At 38.6% G+C, this 18,278-nt stretch overlaps 1 protein-coding gene across 1 annotated transcript in view; it reads right to left on the bottom strand.

Annotated features, from left to right (window-relative positions):
- Nucleotides 1-4,999: 4,999 nt before the first annotated feature.
- Nucleotides 5,000-18,278, bottom strand: part of UBL3 (ubiquitin like 3) — a 63,561-nt gene continuing 50,282 nt past the window's right edge. Inside the window, exons 2-5 of the mRNA XM_019666353.1 lie at nucleotides 15,356-15,464; nucleotides 11,154-11,240; nucleotides 8,215-8,292; nucleotides 5,000-7,919 (exon numbers count right to left, since the gene is read on the bottom strand). Of these exons, the coding sequence (XP_019521898.1) occupies nucleotides 7,867-7,919; nucleotides 8,215-8,292; nucleotides 11,154-11,240; nucleotides 15,356-15,464 (327 nt within the window). The 3' untranslated portion in view covers nucleotides 5,000-7,866. The remainder of the gene's footprint in view (nucleotides 7,920-8,214; nucleotides 8,293-11,153; nucleotides 11,241-15,355; nucleotides 15,465-18,278) is intronic.

The raw sequence follows: 18,278 nt of genomic DNA, 5'->3' as shown, positions 1-18,278 counted from the left end.
TTTTCAGCTCCCAGAAGGCCCCGTTCTCTGGCCTAGTGAATAGCATTTCTTTCCACCAAAGAGTGACCATTATCTATCACAATAGCCTACTTTTGCCTGTGTGCGAATGGTATTTAAATGAGTGCACACAGTATGTATTTTTATGTCTGCTTCTTCCCTTCAGATTGTCACACAACTTAAAGTCCATTCTACCGCTGATGGACATTGGGTTGCTGCTGCTGTAAGGTGACTATGAAGATTCTTGTACTGTCTTTTTTGGACAAACACATCTTTTTCTGTTGGACATTTGTCCAGGAATAGAATTTCTGGGTCTCAGGATTGCATATATCCGGTAGATACTATAAACTAGTTTTGTAAAATGTGTATTCTCTATTATATTCTCACTGGAATATATGAGTGTGTTTGTTGCTTCCCGTCTTGCTGACACTGGATATTGTCAATCCCTCCATTAGCTATTCCAGGGAGGGTGTGGAGCAGTTCCACTGTAGTTTTAACCCTAAGTATTTGTTAAATGCCTGTAAGATGGAGTATCACATAGCTATAAACAGCTGTGTTTTCAAAGATGATTTACTACTGGGGACATGCTCATGGCATGCTAGAGGTGACAAATCATACATACACTCTGTATGCAGCATATTTTTTATTTTAATGTTGTGTGTTAATACAGAGGACTAGAAGGAATTCACCAAGACAGGAATAGTTGATTCTGGATGATGGGATTAGTTTCTTTTTCCTCATTCGTTTCCATAATCCTGAGATGTTATACAATGAGCAAATATCAATTTTAAACACAGGAAAAAAATATTTTAAGAGCCTCTGCCTGAGAAAATGAACTGGCTATGTTCAGAAATGAACAGTACTTCTCAGGGCCTGTTTTCTCACCTGTAAAATGGGCCTACGCCTGACCACACACAGTGGTTGGTCCTCACCAAGGAAGCATTCAGTAAGTGACAGCTTTGGGGACATAGTGCTCCCAGGACCCCAGGGAGATAGTGCCCTCAGGGGAGAGTTAGGGGTCAGGGCAAGACAAAGAGAGGGACTTCCAGGGAGAAGGGGCAGGTTCTGCTGGATCCTGGGTTCCAGAGGGCACAGGTTAGGGGTTCAGGAGGGGGTCGCAAATGTGTGGTAGGAAATAGGACAGAAAGTGGATGTCCTAAGGCACATGGGGATCACTGTGAGGACACTGAGAGGGAACTGGCTGTCTGGGCCTTCTAGTGGTGACAGAGCGGACGGTGGTGGTGAGCCTGTGCGATGAAGGGGAGGATCTGGGCTCTCTCTTCACTCCTGACAATGGGCCTGGGGGTGGGCAGGTGCATGCTTTCTCTTTGAATCCTGAAGTGTTAGTTATCTGGGTCTGGTGACTTGAACCCACAGTAGATGGGCAACTTATTCCTGTCTCCATCATCTCACTTAGTTTCCAATTCCAGTTTAACGGTACTTATTCCCACCCTCTCACTGTGTTTCCCTGGATTCTTGGTGTTTGAGCGGTTCTGGTTTTGGTCATGTGCAAAAAGGCAGGCAGCTGCTCCAAGCCACAGGTGTTCAGATTTAATTCGGTGACGAGAGCACCTAGGTTTCAAAACTGAAAACTAAATTTTTCCTGGGGGTTGCCACGGACAGTGGGTTGGCCGCCAGCAGTGTATGTGAGCTGCTTTTTGTTTTGAACACAGCAAACACGTACTTTTTCTTTTCTATCAACTCCAGCTCATTCCAGGCCTTTCTAACATTATTCTCAGGGGTGTTTGAGACTTTCTATAATTATCCCCGGTTTACAGACCCAAACTCTCATTTTCTGCTCTCGCCTTTTAAAATTGTGAGGTTGTAGCTCCTTGTGGCCACAATAGTCTCTTTAGATGTCTCTGTCCCTTTCATCGGTGGGATAGTTTGTGATGCTATAGTCAGATTTACTTTTGAGAGATCTGGACACCGAATTGTCTTCATATTTTTCTCGTCTTTTTGTAAGCTAATCTCATAAAGTCTGAAGTATGTGTTGATATGTAGCCCTTGCTTGTGTGTATTATTAGTGGTGCCTTTTGAGAAGAAGTAGAAAAAACTCCAAGAAATGTATTAGGTTGCCTGTCAAGAAGCCTTGGGCAGTGGGGTCCACGCTGGGCAGAGCCAGCAGCTCTGCAACATGCTCAGGGCCCAGGATTTTCTATCTTTCTACCCTCAGTGTGCAGCCTTCCCCTCAGGCTAGCTTCCCTCAGGGTCCCAAGGTGGGTGTAGCAGTTTTCACCATCTTTTCCAGACAAAACAATGTCTCCTCCAAGGTCTCCTTGGGAGTGAAAACTTTCCCCAGAAACCAGGGCGCTCCTCTCAGGTCTCCTTGGCCAGGTCTGGGCCCCAGGCCCACCCCTAAACCATGGGCTTGGCCCCTGGGGCTGGGGTAAAGCCAAGGTCCCTGAGCCACGTGAGGGAGGGGCCGACAGTCCCCTTCCCGCCAAGCAAGGCAGGATGTGGGAGCAGTCCCCAGGGTCAGCCTCAATCAGTTGTCATCAGGAAAATCTAGGAGGGCACAACTATTTCCTCTGCAGGCTCCTCCCTGGGATCGCTCTCTCGGGTTCAAATTAATCCAAAAACAGCAGTTCTGTTCCTTCTGTTAACCTGTGGGAGGGTGTTATCAGCAAGCCAATGGTCAACTGTTCTCTTGGCAAATACGACATCCACATCCCTACTCCATCACTCAACGCCTGTCTCAGTATGTTCCTCAGGTAGTTTCAGAAACCGATGCCCAAACCTGAGGAAACATGCAGTTGAATCCTGTGATCCTTTTCTTTTTTCCATCATCATTCAGCTATGCCTCACCCACTTCAGCTGGCAGGTGTGCGAGGCTCCATGTGTCTTCTCACCCGAGTGCTGTTTCTACCCCGATTAAACGGATCTCTTCTGAACAACATGCACTTTTATACCTTGGTCAACAAACCCCATTGCAAACGTTGACCAAGATATGTCCTTATGTTAGTATATCCTGTTCTTGTTCTATGGTCCAAGCCATATAACCGGGTGTCTATAATCTGTATCTGAAGCCAGGTCTCACTGGTAAATTACTGGTTCCTTGATTTTTCTTCTAACCTATGGTTAATTCTTAAGACCTTCCCATTTTTTTGTTTTTTAAATTTTTACTGGGTAATAGTGTGTTTTCCCAGGACCCATCAGCTCCAAGTCAAGTAGTTGTTTCAATCTAGTTGTGGAGGGTGCATCTCAGCTCCAAGTCCACTCACCATTTTCAATCTAGTTGCGGGGGGCACACAGCCCACCATCCCATGCGGGAATTGAACTGGCAACCTTGTTAAGAGCACGCGCTCTAACTAACTGAGCCATCTGGCCGCCCACCTTCCCACTTCTTGTTGCCTTCCTTTTCAAAGCCTTTGAACATAGAATCACCCAGATGTCTTCTGACATTTTTGTAGCTATTTTCATGAAGTTTGAAGTATATGTTGAAGCTTAGAAATCACCTTCTGACAGGAAGCCTCTGATAAGTGTCTTTTGTCACGTGGGTTCTTAGGCAAATCAGTGCTCTAAATATTGATTTTAAAATAATCCTTACAACCAATAAGAATACAAAATGGGTATTATTCTTATTCTGTATATTAAAAAAAAAAAAAAGGAAGCCCAAAGATTAAATAACCAGGCCTAACTTCAAAGCCCAGCTCTTCTCGGGGGATTCTGAAATCTGAGGACCAAATGACAGTGTCAGTCAAAACACTGTTCAAATCATCAGATTCTTAAAAATGCTTCTGAGAACAATGCAGGAAAATAGCACACAAGTGAGTGGCATTCAGGAAAGAAATGCCCACAGAGGAAAAAACAGTGAGATAAGGAAGGGAATATGAGGGAAGCCAGGCTCCAGAGGACTGGAAAGACCATCTCATCTGGCCGACCACTGAGAAATGAAGAAATACCCACATTTTATGATTACGTGCAATGTCTGGACAAATGCAGCACCAACTGGCAGCTTGGGGTTCCAGCTCCCCTGATGGTCAGTCCCTACTCCCTTCTACAGTCTGTTCCTTCCTTGTGTTATTTAAATAGAGCAAAGTTCCATCACTACATTGTAGACTTCTCTCACACCAAAATAAGGCCCAAAACAAGTCTGGAGAAAATAAACATCAGATACGGAATAATGTCTGCATGTGGAACAACTACCTACACTCTAGAGCCAGTGAGAGTCTTTGCCTGAGACTTAAAACAAGTCGCTTGCAGAGCCATGTGAAGAAGTATATGGTGTGTGTTTGCTCACCCAACTCCTTTTGTATTTGGCTGAATCATAGTAGACTGACATCCCCTCTTCCCAAGTGGTGATTCACTGTCTACTCTGCGTTTCTTGAGGGTGGCCAATTAGATAAAAAGGCAGACATAAGAAATAATATGAAAAGACAGACATTGTAACATCATTGTCAAAGACCACCAAATACTAAATAAATCCATTTTCATATTCTAGTAGTGGTTTAAACTTTACTATCTGAGAATTAGAACGCTTTTAGAATTCACCCCTCCACCACGTCTGTAAAACAGCTCACAGATGGTACAGTCTCCTGAAGGAAGGGCATCAAGTGGCCAGTGGGCATAAGCTGAGGAGTCACAGACTGTCACCTACGGCCCGCATCCAAGAAACCCATTCCACCTAGGCCAGGGAAAGGGTGCCTAGAGAGCGGGCAGCAGTCTGCAGCTGTGTTTCGGCCATAATGAGAGGTTACACACGCTTCTCTCAAGCCGTCCTCCCACCCAATCACTGTTTGGCTAACAAAAGACTATATTGTGAAAATGGTAATAGAAAGAAATTGAAGACATGCCTGCGACAGTTCCCAATAAGGATGGTATGAAGGCACACTAAATTTTGGTTGATCGCTTCTCTTTGATTTTGGTAAAATATAGAAGAATAAAGACTAGCACAGTACTGATTTTACTGAAGAATGTAATAAAATAAATTGAAGATAAAAAAGAGAAAAACAGTAGAGAGATAAAGAATAGGAAAATACACCAAAATTATGCGAAGTCATTTAAAAGAAGGGTATTCTACAACAGATGAAGAAAGTTTAATTTCTTTTCACATTAGACATTGTTCACCATAATCGGCTAACAGAAATTACTTTGACAAAAGTCAAGGTGGCATAAAACAAAGGATAAATGTTATGAGATAACCTCATTTAATGTGAGTGACTATGTTAGATCCTATAGTTTTTGTGATAGCATGAGGTACAACTTATCTTGAAGAGAAAACAAACAGTTCAGGTCAAGGAGACATGCTGAGGATTTCATAGAGAAGAAAAGCTTGCCTTGCCCAGAACATTTAACAGAGTCTAGGGTAATTTAGGTAAAAGATGAGTTAGATACCAAGACTGGGCAGGGTCACGGGCCCACGATCCAGGCTTCACATCACTGGGTCTATGCAGCTCCCACCTCTCGGTAAGTGAGCTGTCATTTTTGGCAGGGGGACCTTCAGTAGGAGCCTTGGCTGTGACCAACCATAATTCAACCATCAGGCCACCCAGGGAACTGTTTTAAAAGGGATATTTGAGTATTTTCACGTTATACTGTTAAGGCATCTAAATTTTTGGTGTTTTCCATATATAATTTTACTGCTAGTTTTTTTTTTTTCATTCTGCACAACAATGATATTAAGTGACATAATTCTTTCTCTACTAATAAACAAGTTTATCCATTTTACAAACTCTAAATTGAGGTCTTGTGAAAGGGAAATTTATAATGTGGGAACACAGAGAAATATATTGAAAACCAAGAGGGACTATTTTTAACCATTGTAAAAATTCAATCACAATTAGCTGATAGTCTTTAACTTTGGAAAAACAGAAGAGTAATTAGAATTAAAGTAGGTATTAAAAATAATTGCCAGTAGTTTGTTTTACAAAAGAGGAATAGAGCCATAAGTGGCTTAATTGCCCAATTAAGTAACTACCAGATTCTTCTTTCATGAACACTAACAGAATTCACATTTGAGCTAATGAACAAAGCATATAAATATTTAACATCTCTTGAATATAACATTTAATGATAACAGAGACCACATAATTCTATGTATTGTGACTGTGCACAGATCAACCAGGTTAAATATCAAAGATACGTTGTGAATAATTCCCAAAAGTATCAATGGAATATTAATTAAATGAATTTTTTAAAGATTCAGAAATAAGCAGAAAACAATTGTAACATCGATGAGATAGTGCTTAAACAATTATCGACCTAATCAAGACCTTTAATATTACAACTGAAACGCACTACAATATTTTTTTTATTTAGTTTACAGAAAGAATCTATAAGTACAGGTTGCAGAAGGAAAACATTTAGTGCTATTTACACTCATTTTAAAACTCTGCTCTATACAAATTTCTGATCAGTATGAACAATATTTTCGTAGCTCTACTGCATAGAAAGCCTTTTCATCAATGCTTTAACAATGAGTAAAGTAACCTGATCACTCTAAACGAAGCCGACCATTTGAGACCATTTACACTCAATGTTTGTAAGGACCGTGGACGCTCATTTAAGTACAGAACGTGACAGCCTGTAACTTCATTTTTATAAAGGCTAAATTATTTATATGGAACATTGTTCTCTACGTACTACACCCCAATCTAAATTTAAGTTCTATAGTTAGGTATTTTATAAGTTTTAATTAAATATATTCTACACATATTTGTAATTTCATCCAGGAAGCATTCCTTCCTAGTGAAAAAATATAAAATCTTTTATGTTTTTACAGATTTAGATGAAACTGCTCATGCTTTAGTGCTGTGCAAATTGTTTTGAGCATATCAATTTTTAAGTTATTGGTACAAAACAAAACAGTGGCATCCTGAATCACGTATGCCTTAAAAATCAGCTTTTCATTTTAATACACAACTGCAAGCACTGATACCAAATGCAAACTACATGAAGAAACAAATTAGTTACTGTGGAGAATTTTTTAATTTTAAGAATTCATCTGAATTCTAATGAGTGAGTGTGACACTGGACACAGATGAGCAATAATTATGAAAAAAATCAAATGCTGATATTCAAATACATAAAACTGAACAGTACATGAGGTGTCCTAACATTTCTGCACAACAATGGAAGTCTATGAGTGATTGGAACTTCCCCCTCCCACATTAAGGCTAGGAAACACACTCACCCTTTTTGTGCTACATGAACAAGGTCTCGGTTACTTATAACTGGAGAGGGCACGTGTTAAAGGAAAAACCATTCGCTCATCAGATCTCTACTGAGTGCTTTAAACAGGCACATATGGTTTTTTCATTTGCTGCACTGAAGGTCGTCACCCTCCGTTTAGTGTTCTGTGCCAGTGAAGCCACCATGGCTGACTGTGGTAGAATCCACCCAACAGTTTAGTTTCTTGTCCATTTTTTCCTCTCCAGTTGGCCCAGTAATTACGGTCATTAGTTGCTGAGTGTTTTCCAGTGTGGAATTGTATATATGAGAATTTCTGGGTACCATGAACTATGCTATAAACTCTGCTGGTGAAGAAAACAATCAAACTTGTTTAGTGCAAACTGTATTTGGAACACTTGATTTGTTAGTTCTGGTGATGGCAATTTTTGTGGCAGCAAAATCATTTCTGCTATGAAAGGTAACTTGTTAACTTTTCCCCTGGAGATGGACTGCATTCAAAAACCAATGTTTTAAAACTGCTCAACTTAAACAAAAGTATTAGAAATAAAAGTCATAGTGAAACATGTTCTTGGTTCTTTTTACTTTCACAAGAAAAGATGACAGTGCTCATGTGATCACTCACTCCATGGCTTTACAGGCAGATGTGCTAAGGGTTCCTGATGCAATGTGGGGTCTCTTCTGTCCCAGCGGCATGGAAGACAAGGACGACGTCACATCACACTTAGCAGACAGTCTTTACAGGATTACACAACAGTTACTCTCTCCCGTCTTTTCCCGATTCCTCTGACCTGGGAAAATGAAGGAAAGCCTTGTCTGTAAAAATGCTCCAATTAGAGGTGGGGGGAGGAGAGCATCCAAGCTTGTTAACAAATAGGTTTCTTAATGTTTGCATTTTTAAATTAAAAAGCCATAATAAATGCCCTTTTAATCTTAGCCTGTTTCCAAAATGTCTGGTCATTTGCTTAACAAATTCTATTCATGAACTATGAAAACTTCCTTTCCCTCAGAATGGCTAGGGAAAACTGGCCATTTCTGGCTGCGTGTCTGTGGCTCAGTGGAACACGTCTCTAGAGCACGGCTCACCTTGAGAGTTTGGTTCTGGCAGTGTCTCTCTGGCCACCAAATGCATCACTGTTGTTTTGCCAAAAGGCAGTTTTAATGCTGTGTGAAAAGTAGAAGACAATTTGTTATATATACTTCAACCTATCGAAATCACTAACCAGGACTGAAACCTTTAAAACTTGATTGCTTTTTGTATGACTTCAATAGCTTGAACTTCTTACCAGATAGTGGATCTCTTAAAAAAATAAAATTAGGTTATTAATTAATATTCTGATAATATTCTAAACTTAATGTTATTACAAACAATTTTTATAATTAAGACATTCCTGTTATAGTCATTAGCTTGACATATATACCATGCTGTTTAAGGAACGGGACAAGAAAAATTCATGATTGGTTAAAACTGAAAATAATCTTTAGAGGAGAAAAGAAAAGGAATTTAAAAAATGTTTCACAGGCTGGCCGAGTGACTCAGTTGGTTAAGAACTTGCTCAAGAGTGCAAGCTCTGAGCAACAGGGTCTTCAGTTCGATTCCCACATGGGCCAATGAGCTGCGCCCAAGCTGAGCTGCGGCTGAGCTACCAACAGGTGGCAGGATGGCTCAGCTGGTGAGAGTACGTGCTCCTAACGGCAAGACTGCCTGTTCGAAGGTGGGTGACACTCGCCCACAACTAAGACTGAACTCAGCACCTTGAGCTGAGCTGCTGCCCAGATGGCTCAGTGGATAGAGCACACACTCTTAACAACAAGGCTGCTGGTTCGACTCCCACGTGGGTTGGTGGCTATGCCCACCCGCAACTAACTGAACTCAGCACCTTGAGCTGAGTGGCACAACTGGACTTGGAGCTGAGCTTGCTGCTCCCTCCACAACTAAGACTGAAGGACAACTTGGCTGTTCCCCTCCTCCAATTCCCCAATAAAAAAATTTTGAAAAAACAAAAGCAAAAACAAAAAACTGCTAAAAAAAAAATGTTTCACAGAATTTTTCTAGATATTACTGCTTTCTAGTCAAGCCTGTAAAAGATTTTCTCATTCATAAATTACAAATATTTATAAATATGAACTATTTCAGACACAGAGAGAATAATATGACACACATCCAGGTATACAGGAACTACTTAAGCACACAAAGCCATCAAGCTTCCTGGTGCCTGTTTCCTCCACCTAAGCTGGAGACAGTAATTCTATCACCTGCCCCTTAACAGTTCCATTGATTAAATGAAGCAATCCAGGGAGAGGGCTTAGTTCAGGGCTTGGCACACAGAAGGCATTCAGTAAATGTTACCACCACCACCACTATCATCATCGTTTTGAGACAGTTGGGAAATGGTCTCAGAAGACAGGTCCGTGAACTGAGATGTCAACTTAGGGAATGTTGGCCAGGCCTGGGGGAAGCAGCAGACGGCTGGCCATTTGAAGCTAAAACTTGGATTGATGAGGACTGTGATTTTCCTTCTCCACTGAATCTTGACTAGAAACAGCAGGTGCTGATACTAACAGCATCAAAGGAGCTGAAGTAAGAGGGACACGACTCCGAATGTGTTCTCTGTCCTCCCCTGGGGCCGCTTCTGTCTCTGCTGTGACACTGCACAACATCCAGAACACGCGTTTCCAACCTTCACGTGAACATCACCCAGGAGTTCACTCAGTAGCAGGTTGTCCAATGCCTGTCCAGTACAGCCAGGGAGCTACCAGTCAATTCTTAGATTAGAGTTGGTCTGTGTAACTACACAAGGAGCTGTAAAAACAACTACAGACCTAAGCAGCTCTGTTTGAAATGGCAGATATCTCTTCGTAGATATCAGCACTTTTTAGAGCAGGCATTACACTGACATTGAAACTTGGTTATGTGTGAAATATATCCTGAAATGTCCTCCCTACTCGATACTGTCATAATCATCATTGGCACTCGTGTACTCCAGCCCTGATCACACCACCTTCTAATAGCAGATTCTGTCTCTACTCTGTCATCCTGGAGCACCTTGAAGGAAGAGGTGCCTTGTCCAACCCTGGATCTCAGGGTTGGCATATAAGGAATAAATATATGCTGAATGAATGAAAATATTCCACCTTTAAGGAAAAGCAAATGTTTCATTGTTATCTTTAGAGAAAAAACTCAGACACTATTTAAACAAAGATATATTAAAGTACATCACTTCCTTTGCCTGCACATTTCTAATGATCAGAATGTTTTTGAAATACATATACTACGTAAAAGCAAAGCCTGCTGATGGTAGAAAATATATCCACAAGGGGGTACTGTTGAGCTACATTTCCCCAGTCACGTAGAAAGCAGCAATGGCTAACAAAAGTGTCTACTGTGTGCCAAACATTGTTCTAAATGCTTTGAATGTAGAAACTCATTTAACCCTCCTAACCCAGGAGGGCAGCATGACTGCTGTTCCATTTTACTCTGAGGAAACTGGGACACAAAGCACTTAAGTAACTTGTCCAAGTGAGCAGTGGAGCTCGGAGGCAACTTGGACAGTCTGGGTCTGAAATCTGCTCTTTCCATCACCACGCAGCACTGTCTCTCTCATTTACCTGTGCTCTTGCATGAATGGCAACTGTACCAGTTAAGTCAAACTGAAAACATTTCCTCAGTATTACATTTGAAAACCAATTATCAGAAACTTTTCCTAGTTTGTGTGTCTGGCTTTAACTTTAAAATATTACATCTAAGTTTTATTATCCAGAAGTAAATAAAATGACATTTATAGAACAATAGGTATGGACTCCTACCTATAATGGGATAGAGTTTATTTCACAAGGTGGTAAACACCACAGTGCTAAACTTAAATTTAACAGAATGCAAAATGTGAAGTCGAAATCAAAGAGTAGGCAGAATTCATACTGTTTGAAGTTGTAATTTTTTAGTAAAATCAGACACTAGCATTTAAACATATGGATACTGCAACCACGAGACAGACATTAAATCCCATCATGTAGGTGACCATTACCTCCTAACGTGACATTGCCATGTAGAAATCGTCCTTGATAAATAAGTCGTAGAATGTTTGGACTGCTGACCTGCTCTTCTTCCCAGTCTGAAAAGAAGCAGTGAACTTGTTAGGAGTGTTTCAACACAGAATTATGATATTAGTGCACTTTCTAAAAATCCTGATCAAAATCAGATACAATAGAATACATCAAAGACGACACTGGGAGCTTCCTCATAAGTGAAATAGTCACCACTCATGTGACCACTGCAGCCTCATTCTTGCTAGTTCTTCTCATTACATAGTAAGAGCTGCAGAAAGACTTGTTTTTGCTTCTTAAGAACACGAAAAAGTGCCAAAAGAGAGTCCTGCTGTCTAAAAATTAGAACAAGAGAATCGGGAAAAATCTAATCATGGGTAGAGAGGAATGACATTTGAAAATTAATTGCAATTACAGGTAATTAACAAAATACTATAATGCTCCAATATTTGTACCTGTTAAAATATATATTTGAGGCTGGAAACAATGTTTAACAAAGATTTTTAAAATAATGTATTTATATAGAGAATAACAAAGTAATTATACCTCAATAAAACTGGAGAACAAAAATTTTAAAAAGAGAAGAACAAAATAAATTAAGTGTTTACTTTTGAACAATAGTGATTTATTACCTTATTGTCATTTTGGAATCATTTGGTAAACATTACAGAACAACACAACTTTAATTCACTTTACCCAAAATACTTTGAAGAAACTTGAAAAATCACATTAGAAGGTACTATTACTAAACAAATATGGATGCCGGGAACGTGCACAAAGAAAATCAAACGACAAAATGGCGGGTAGGATGGGTAACAGAATAGTTCATTTCAGCCCATAACTTACAGGAAAGGATGAAACACTACACTGTTAAAATAATTATGTAAGGACACTGATAATGTGATAGGGTGCTGGGTTAGAAATGTTCCTTAGCTTGTAGATATAATAACTCCAGCTCTGATTTTGGTAGAGATTTGAGAATTCCATCATCATCCTTCTCAACAATTCTAGCGTGATGTGTTTATTTCCTACAGGACCTCCTATTATCAGGAGGTGGTAACTGTCAATACAGAGTTAAAATATACCAGAGAAGAAGTGATGGAAGAGAAAGGGGGAAAGTAGAACAATTTCCTCCTGCCTTTTGTTTTGAGTGTTCAAAATGATGAATATGAATTTGATAAACCAGCGTCTCTCAGTGACTCAGCACAGCAGAAACGGGAAGAAGCTCAGTCATTTCTCCCCCGTGCTCCCTCTCCGCCCCACACCCCCCTTTTCTCCTGCCCCTCTTCCCTCCCCCTGCCAAGCCTTTGTTGCCTTCTGACTCTAGTGCTCCCAGATCCCTCTCCTTCAGAGAACAAAGATCACATAAGCCTCTAACTCTTTAGTACGCAGTACTTCGAATCCATGGCACCCCACATTGCTTCTTAATGAATATTTCTGGTCAAGGTGGAATTGTTTTACAGATATAAAGACAAATGACAGCAATCGTCTAATTCACAGGGAAAAATATTCTAAAAATATTTGAGTATTTTTTGAGATGCAGAAACTTGAAGCAATGTATTTCTTTATGTTACAAAGAGTGTCATGATTTTCACGAACCCACTAGTTTAACATGCGATCTCCCCTTCACTCTCAGAGGATCTGAAATTTAATGCCCTGGAGAAGGACAATGCTTCAAGGAGAAATTTCAGCTAATCGTAACAAGTATTTAGTTGATTATTTTGTGGACCTCTAACCCAGTAACAGCTATGTGTCTGATTATTCCATCTGTTACCAATGTTCCAGTAAACTGCATTAAGATTATATCAAGGAAAACCAATTCCTTCCAAAAATATATTGTACGAAGTATTTTCTTCTACTGATTTAATATTTACTACACTTTTATTATTAGCAGCAGGAAATATTTACATTTGCTGACCTTTGGTGCATTATATGGTACAATGTAGAACTAGAGTTTTAACTTAGTTTATATAAAATAAAAATTAATTTTTTTATTTTTATTTCTTGCATTGTCTAAAATTGCTGAGTACAACTAGCAAACTGGGGAAAGACTGGGCTCAAAAACATTTTTTGTGAAAATAAGTACCGTAGGATTGATATAATCAATTCCACATACTGTAGCTGGCTCATTCATTTGGGAAACTATAGCACTTGACCTGCACTTGACTTTGACCTTTGTTTACCATTAGTCAGGACATTCTAAGGAATTAAAACTAATTTTAATATTCAGTCAAATGATTATAAAGGTAAAGTATTTCTTTTACCTCTTTATAATGTTGCACAAATAAAATACATTTTTGAGAAAGATTACCTATTTTTTGTCTTGTGTAATCTTTTCTATAATATCCTTAGATGTCCAAAGCTAGCCTAACCCTCTCTCTTCCCTCCAAAATCACAAAAACAATCTGTTATATCATACTTAGTAAAACATCACTATTAGGCAGGTAATTTAAAAATGCTTTTCATACTCACATTTGCCTATCCTGCCTGGCTAAGAAGAAATTCTAGAGCCCCAGGTTAGCCCACTTGGGCTTTTCTGAAATTCCTTCTCACTGCTAACCTTCAGCTTCAGGCCATCCTGATTCAGGCCTAGCGCTGTACCTCGGTTATGAATGGGAAGAGAGATCTAGTGACGTGAAAGTATCTGTCTACATCAGTGTTTCTTAAACTCGGGCCTATCAATTCACAAAGACATATTCTTAGGGTTGCAAGTCCTCTTCAAGAATTTCCAAATTGTGTTTTCATTTTAATGAAGATTTAGAGGAGATTATCTAGCTAATTCAAATAATCACTTTAAAACCCAGTGCAGCCTTGGGGTTTTAGTGCCCAGGCATACTTTTAACTTTATGACTGTACTGGCGCCCAGCAGGACTTCTTGAATTGTCAAGAGGCTAACAAGGAAAGCACAGAGGTTGACCTAACGTCCAAGATCCATTCTTGCTGAGCAAAGGCTGCATGGCACTTGGGAACGCTGTGTGAATGTGGGTTTTGTGGTGAATGTGCATAAAGCGGGGCCCTCACACAGCAAGTAGGGGCACGGGCATGCCAGCTCCACAGCACCGAGTCACAGGCAAACTGGGAGCCAGCTGTAGCAAGACACCATCTGGCACGCTGATGTTGTTGTCTGCACATTACTGGCTTTAGAATTATGTTTGGATTTTCCTTGTAGATCTGTTTTAGTTTTACGATTGTAGAAGAGTTAATACAAGTTTAAACTGGGTTTTATGTTTCTATTTTTAAAAATAAACATTATGATAAAATAATTTAGTCAGCACTAGGGAACCTACAAGGATTTTCTTCCTCTAAAAGCGTCCCATATATTATTTGAGGTTGAGAGACACTGATCTAATTTATTCATTTTGTATACACTGTCCTTTGTTGAAACAAGTCTTGTCCTTTACAAGTCCAAATTGCTTTGACGAGTACAATTAAGTGAAATCAGCTGAAAGGCCTATCACTTTGGTGCATGCTATAAAAAAGGACAAGATGATGTGGGGAAAGTTCAAAGGAAGAACATGAGCTAAAGACTCACGTTAGGATGGCAAGACAGTCTTATTACATACAAAAAAACTGGAGAAAAGGAATAACACACACACACCACAATTTTGGTGTCATGGATACTGCCTTAAAAATGAAAAGCATAAATGGATTTTATACCTTCTTGATTTTGTAGTAGTTTAGAGAACACATAAAGTAACAAGAATTAGAAATTAACTTTGTGTCAAACTCAATTTAAAATAAGCTATGTATAGAATAGACCAAAGAGAACGTATTATAATTTGTTAATGGTAGTTTTTCTTTCCTTTTACTTTGTGTCTTATGAATAGGTTTACTGATATGAGTGTGTGTGTGTGTGTGTGTGTGTGTGTGTGTGTGTGTGTGTGTGTGTGAGAGCTACATTTTGTTTTTCTTTAAAAATTTTTTTCATTTACATTAAGCAGCTCTAAATCAAAAACAGGGACTCTGTACTGTGGCTCCTTTACCATTTTGCAGTGAGGTAGCTGAAGAGCAAAATCGATGGAAGGATGCAGTGATTCCCTTTAACTTGGAGCCTTCTACCCTCAATTGTTTGTTTTCTTTTATATCTTATATCTGTATTTATAACTTTTTCAAAATGTTTGTGAAACAAGGTAGGGCATAAAGAATTAACATTATTCATTCTCAAGAGGGAAACACCACTCACCCATTGGCCAGTTGTCATACACATGCTTTGCGATGTCAGAAGCAGAATCATTGGGAGAAAACAGGAACTCTTTTGTTTTCCCGCTTACCAAGATGAGGCGCAAATTTATCTGAAAGAAGACAATGATTCTTTTAACATAAATCTTGACATTTTTAAAGTAATAAACGACTCAGGTTTTCATTTCACATTTTAAATTATTACTAATGCCATTTTCTCATTTTTATTTACTTAAATTCTGCAAAGATTTTTTTAAAGAATGATTTAAAGAATTTGATATTTTATTTCTAGTGTTTAATATATAGATATATTTCCCTCAACAAATGAACAAACGAAAACCAAAATTATTATTCTTTTAAATGTAATTATCCCAGTAATGTCCAGAATTGGACTTCTACAGGTTATCACATTACTGTAAAATACATATTTTCCATTGAAAAACTAATAAAAGTGGTGACCCTGCAAATCATGAAACAGAAAAAAAAAATTTAGCTCATAATCTGGTTCTTAGAAAAAAAGAGAAAACAATAGATTATATACAATGTTTTTATCCTATAAAACTTATTCAAACCTAAACAAATTAACCAGGAATTATAATTTTAAAGAACTTTTTTATGGTTAATAGAGGAGTCAATAAATAGTAGTTACTTTAATCCCAAAGATCATGTCTTTTCTTGGGAGAGGGAGGAGGAGTTACGTGTGACCAAGAACATAGATTCATTCACTGTCAGTGAAAAACCTAAGGTGAATAACAGAATAGAAATTCTTGGGATCCACTGGAATTACATGTCCAAGTCTATAAATATATTTTCTTATATGCCATTCTTAACACATTTTCCAAAATGTTCACTTTTTAATTTTTATCTTTATCCATAATTAACTTGATATTATCTTTTTAAAACCATGATATCCATTCACTTCCCTGTAAATTACAGAAATACAAACATGGTTTTCTATACTTCTGGGCTTCTGTTAAGAGAGCAAATATGACCTTCCTAAAAGTTGGGTCCAGTCCAGAGCCGAGCCCTGGGACTCGTCTCGCTTCTTTATATATAAAGAACAGAGAATGTCATTGTGCCAGTTTGAACTGTGCCAGGTCCCAGGTTACCCAAACTCTCATCTTCAGTTACCAATATATATATATTGCTTATAAAAAAAACACCAGAAAATCTTTTAAGACAGCAAAGTCTACAATAAATAAATGGTGCGAGCTGTAGCACCATCAACATACCAGGTCACGGACTGACTACCTACCACCACCATGGCCAATGCCACTCCCAATATCTCACCATTTTGAAAATGTGCTGAAAGTTATAAAATATCTCCTCTAGAAAAATGCTACACACGAACAATTCTGCATTCAATGGGATGTGACCAGATTCCACACTAGATGGAGTAGAACTGGATTCCATATTAGAATCTACATTATATCTCAATAAAAAGTTTTTCAAAGTTAAAAAAAATAGAAATCTATATTCCAGGAGAAAAGCTCTTTCAATATGTCTAGTAAGAATGTCTTGCTGCCTTTTCTAACTAGAATGAAATTAGACCAAAGAGCTTAATACAGGAAGTGATTTGATGAAATCACACTGATGTAAAGAAGTGATACGATCCAGGTTCTATTTGAACTAAATTCAAGTAGGGGTTTGCCAGAATGATTAAACTGTAAGAAAGCACCACCTTATTTATTTCCTATAACCAACAAGTAATGGATGATTCTTAAAGTACGGAACCCAACATCTGTACAATACAATGTGAACCTTGTGTACAGCACCATTCATGGCTGTCCCATATGTGAGAATACTGATACATATATATTATGCTCTGAACTTATATGGAATCTTCTAATGGCTTCAAGCTACTGTAGAAGGGCCCTTTAGTCATTAATGCCCAAGAAATTATGACCCTCATAACAGTTTAGCCATAGATGTTTGTTTAACCAGAAAGAAATATAACTTAATTCAACCTTTGTAAGAGTTATGTAAATGATATGAACCTACTATTTCTTGGAGTTGTCTAAGTTTAAAATTAATTTCTACTGGGCTTTTATTCAAATTATAATATTTAAAAATAACAACAACAAAAAACCAATCTAATCCTTAGAAACTGTAATGGTGGGAGACATCAAACCATATTTTAGATTTTCCCTAACATTCATCAATGTGGAGATAAAAAAATAAATGAGCATATACATCCTTACAATGCAAAATGGCACAGCTGTTAAATGACATGACATACAGGTCTACATGATGTGGCATGGAAAGGTGTCCACAATATATTAAACAGTAAACAACAAATGCACTCCATCCCATAAGTGCATAACACTAACTGGGTCCATCCTGCAAAGTTCTCAGTATTTCCTTTTTTAAAACTGGTAACATATCACTATCACCAATAAACTGACATTTCACTTTCGCATTTCAAAATAAATGGTCTAATGAATTTATGTTCATCTCGATGCTCAGAATGTTGGACATCTGGGGGCTCTAGATGTGCTTGACACAGGTTAAAAAATATTTTTAAAAAATGTTTATAGGTGGGCATGACCATTTTAGTCTGACACATACCCTGCCAATCAATCCCTGCGTAATCACAGTGGCCTGCTTCATACACTTGCACCTTCCTGGCCCTAAAAAACATTTAAGTTTGTAACTCATGGCAGAGTATGAAAGTGGCTTTGGGCTACAAAATGAGAACAAAAAGCAGGATAAGATTTTAAAATCTACTTAGAGGGAATCTAATCACCCCTCTGGGTAGAGAAGGGGAAAATATGACAAATACATAAATCTAAGAATTTATCAAATCTTGGGAGCAGCGGGTTAGCTAAGTTGGTTAGAGCGCAGTGCACATAACACCAAGGTTGCCATTTCGATCCCCACATGGGCCACTGAGATGCGCCCTCCACAACTAGATTGAAACAACTACT

Source organism: Hipposideros armiger, unplaced genomic scaffold (genome assembly GCF_001890085.2).
Source record: "Hipposideros armiger isolate ML-2016 unplaced genomic scaffold, ASM189008v1 scaffold_467, whole genome shotgun sequence".
Taxonomy (NCBI): domain Eukaryota; kingdom Metazoa; phylum Chordata; class Mammalia; order Chiroptera; family Hipposideridae; genus Hipposideros; species Hipposideros armiger.
Note: the sequence above shows the minus strand (reverse complement) of the source record. Positions and strands in the feature narration are given on the sequence as shown.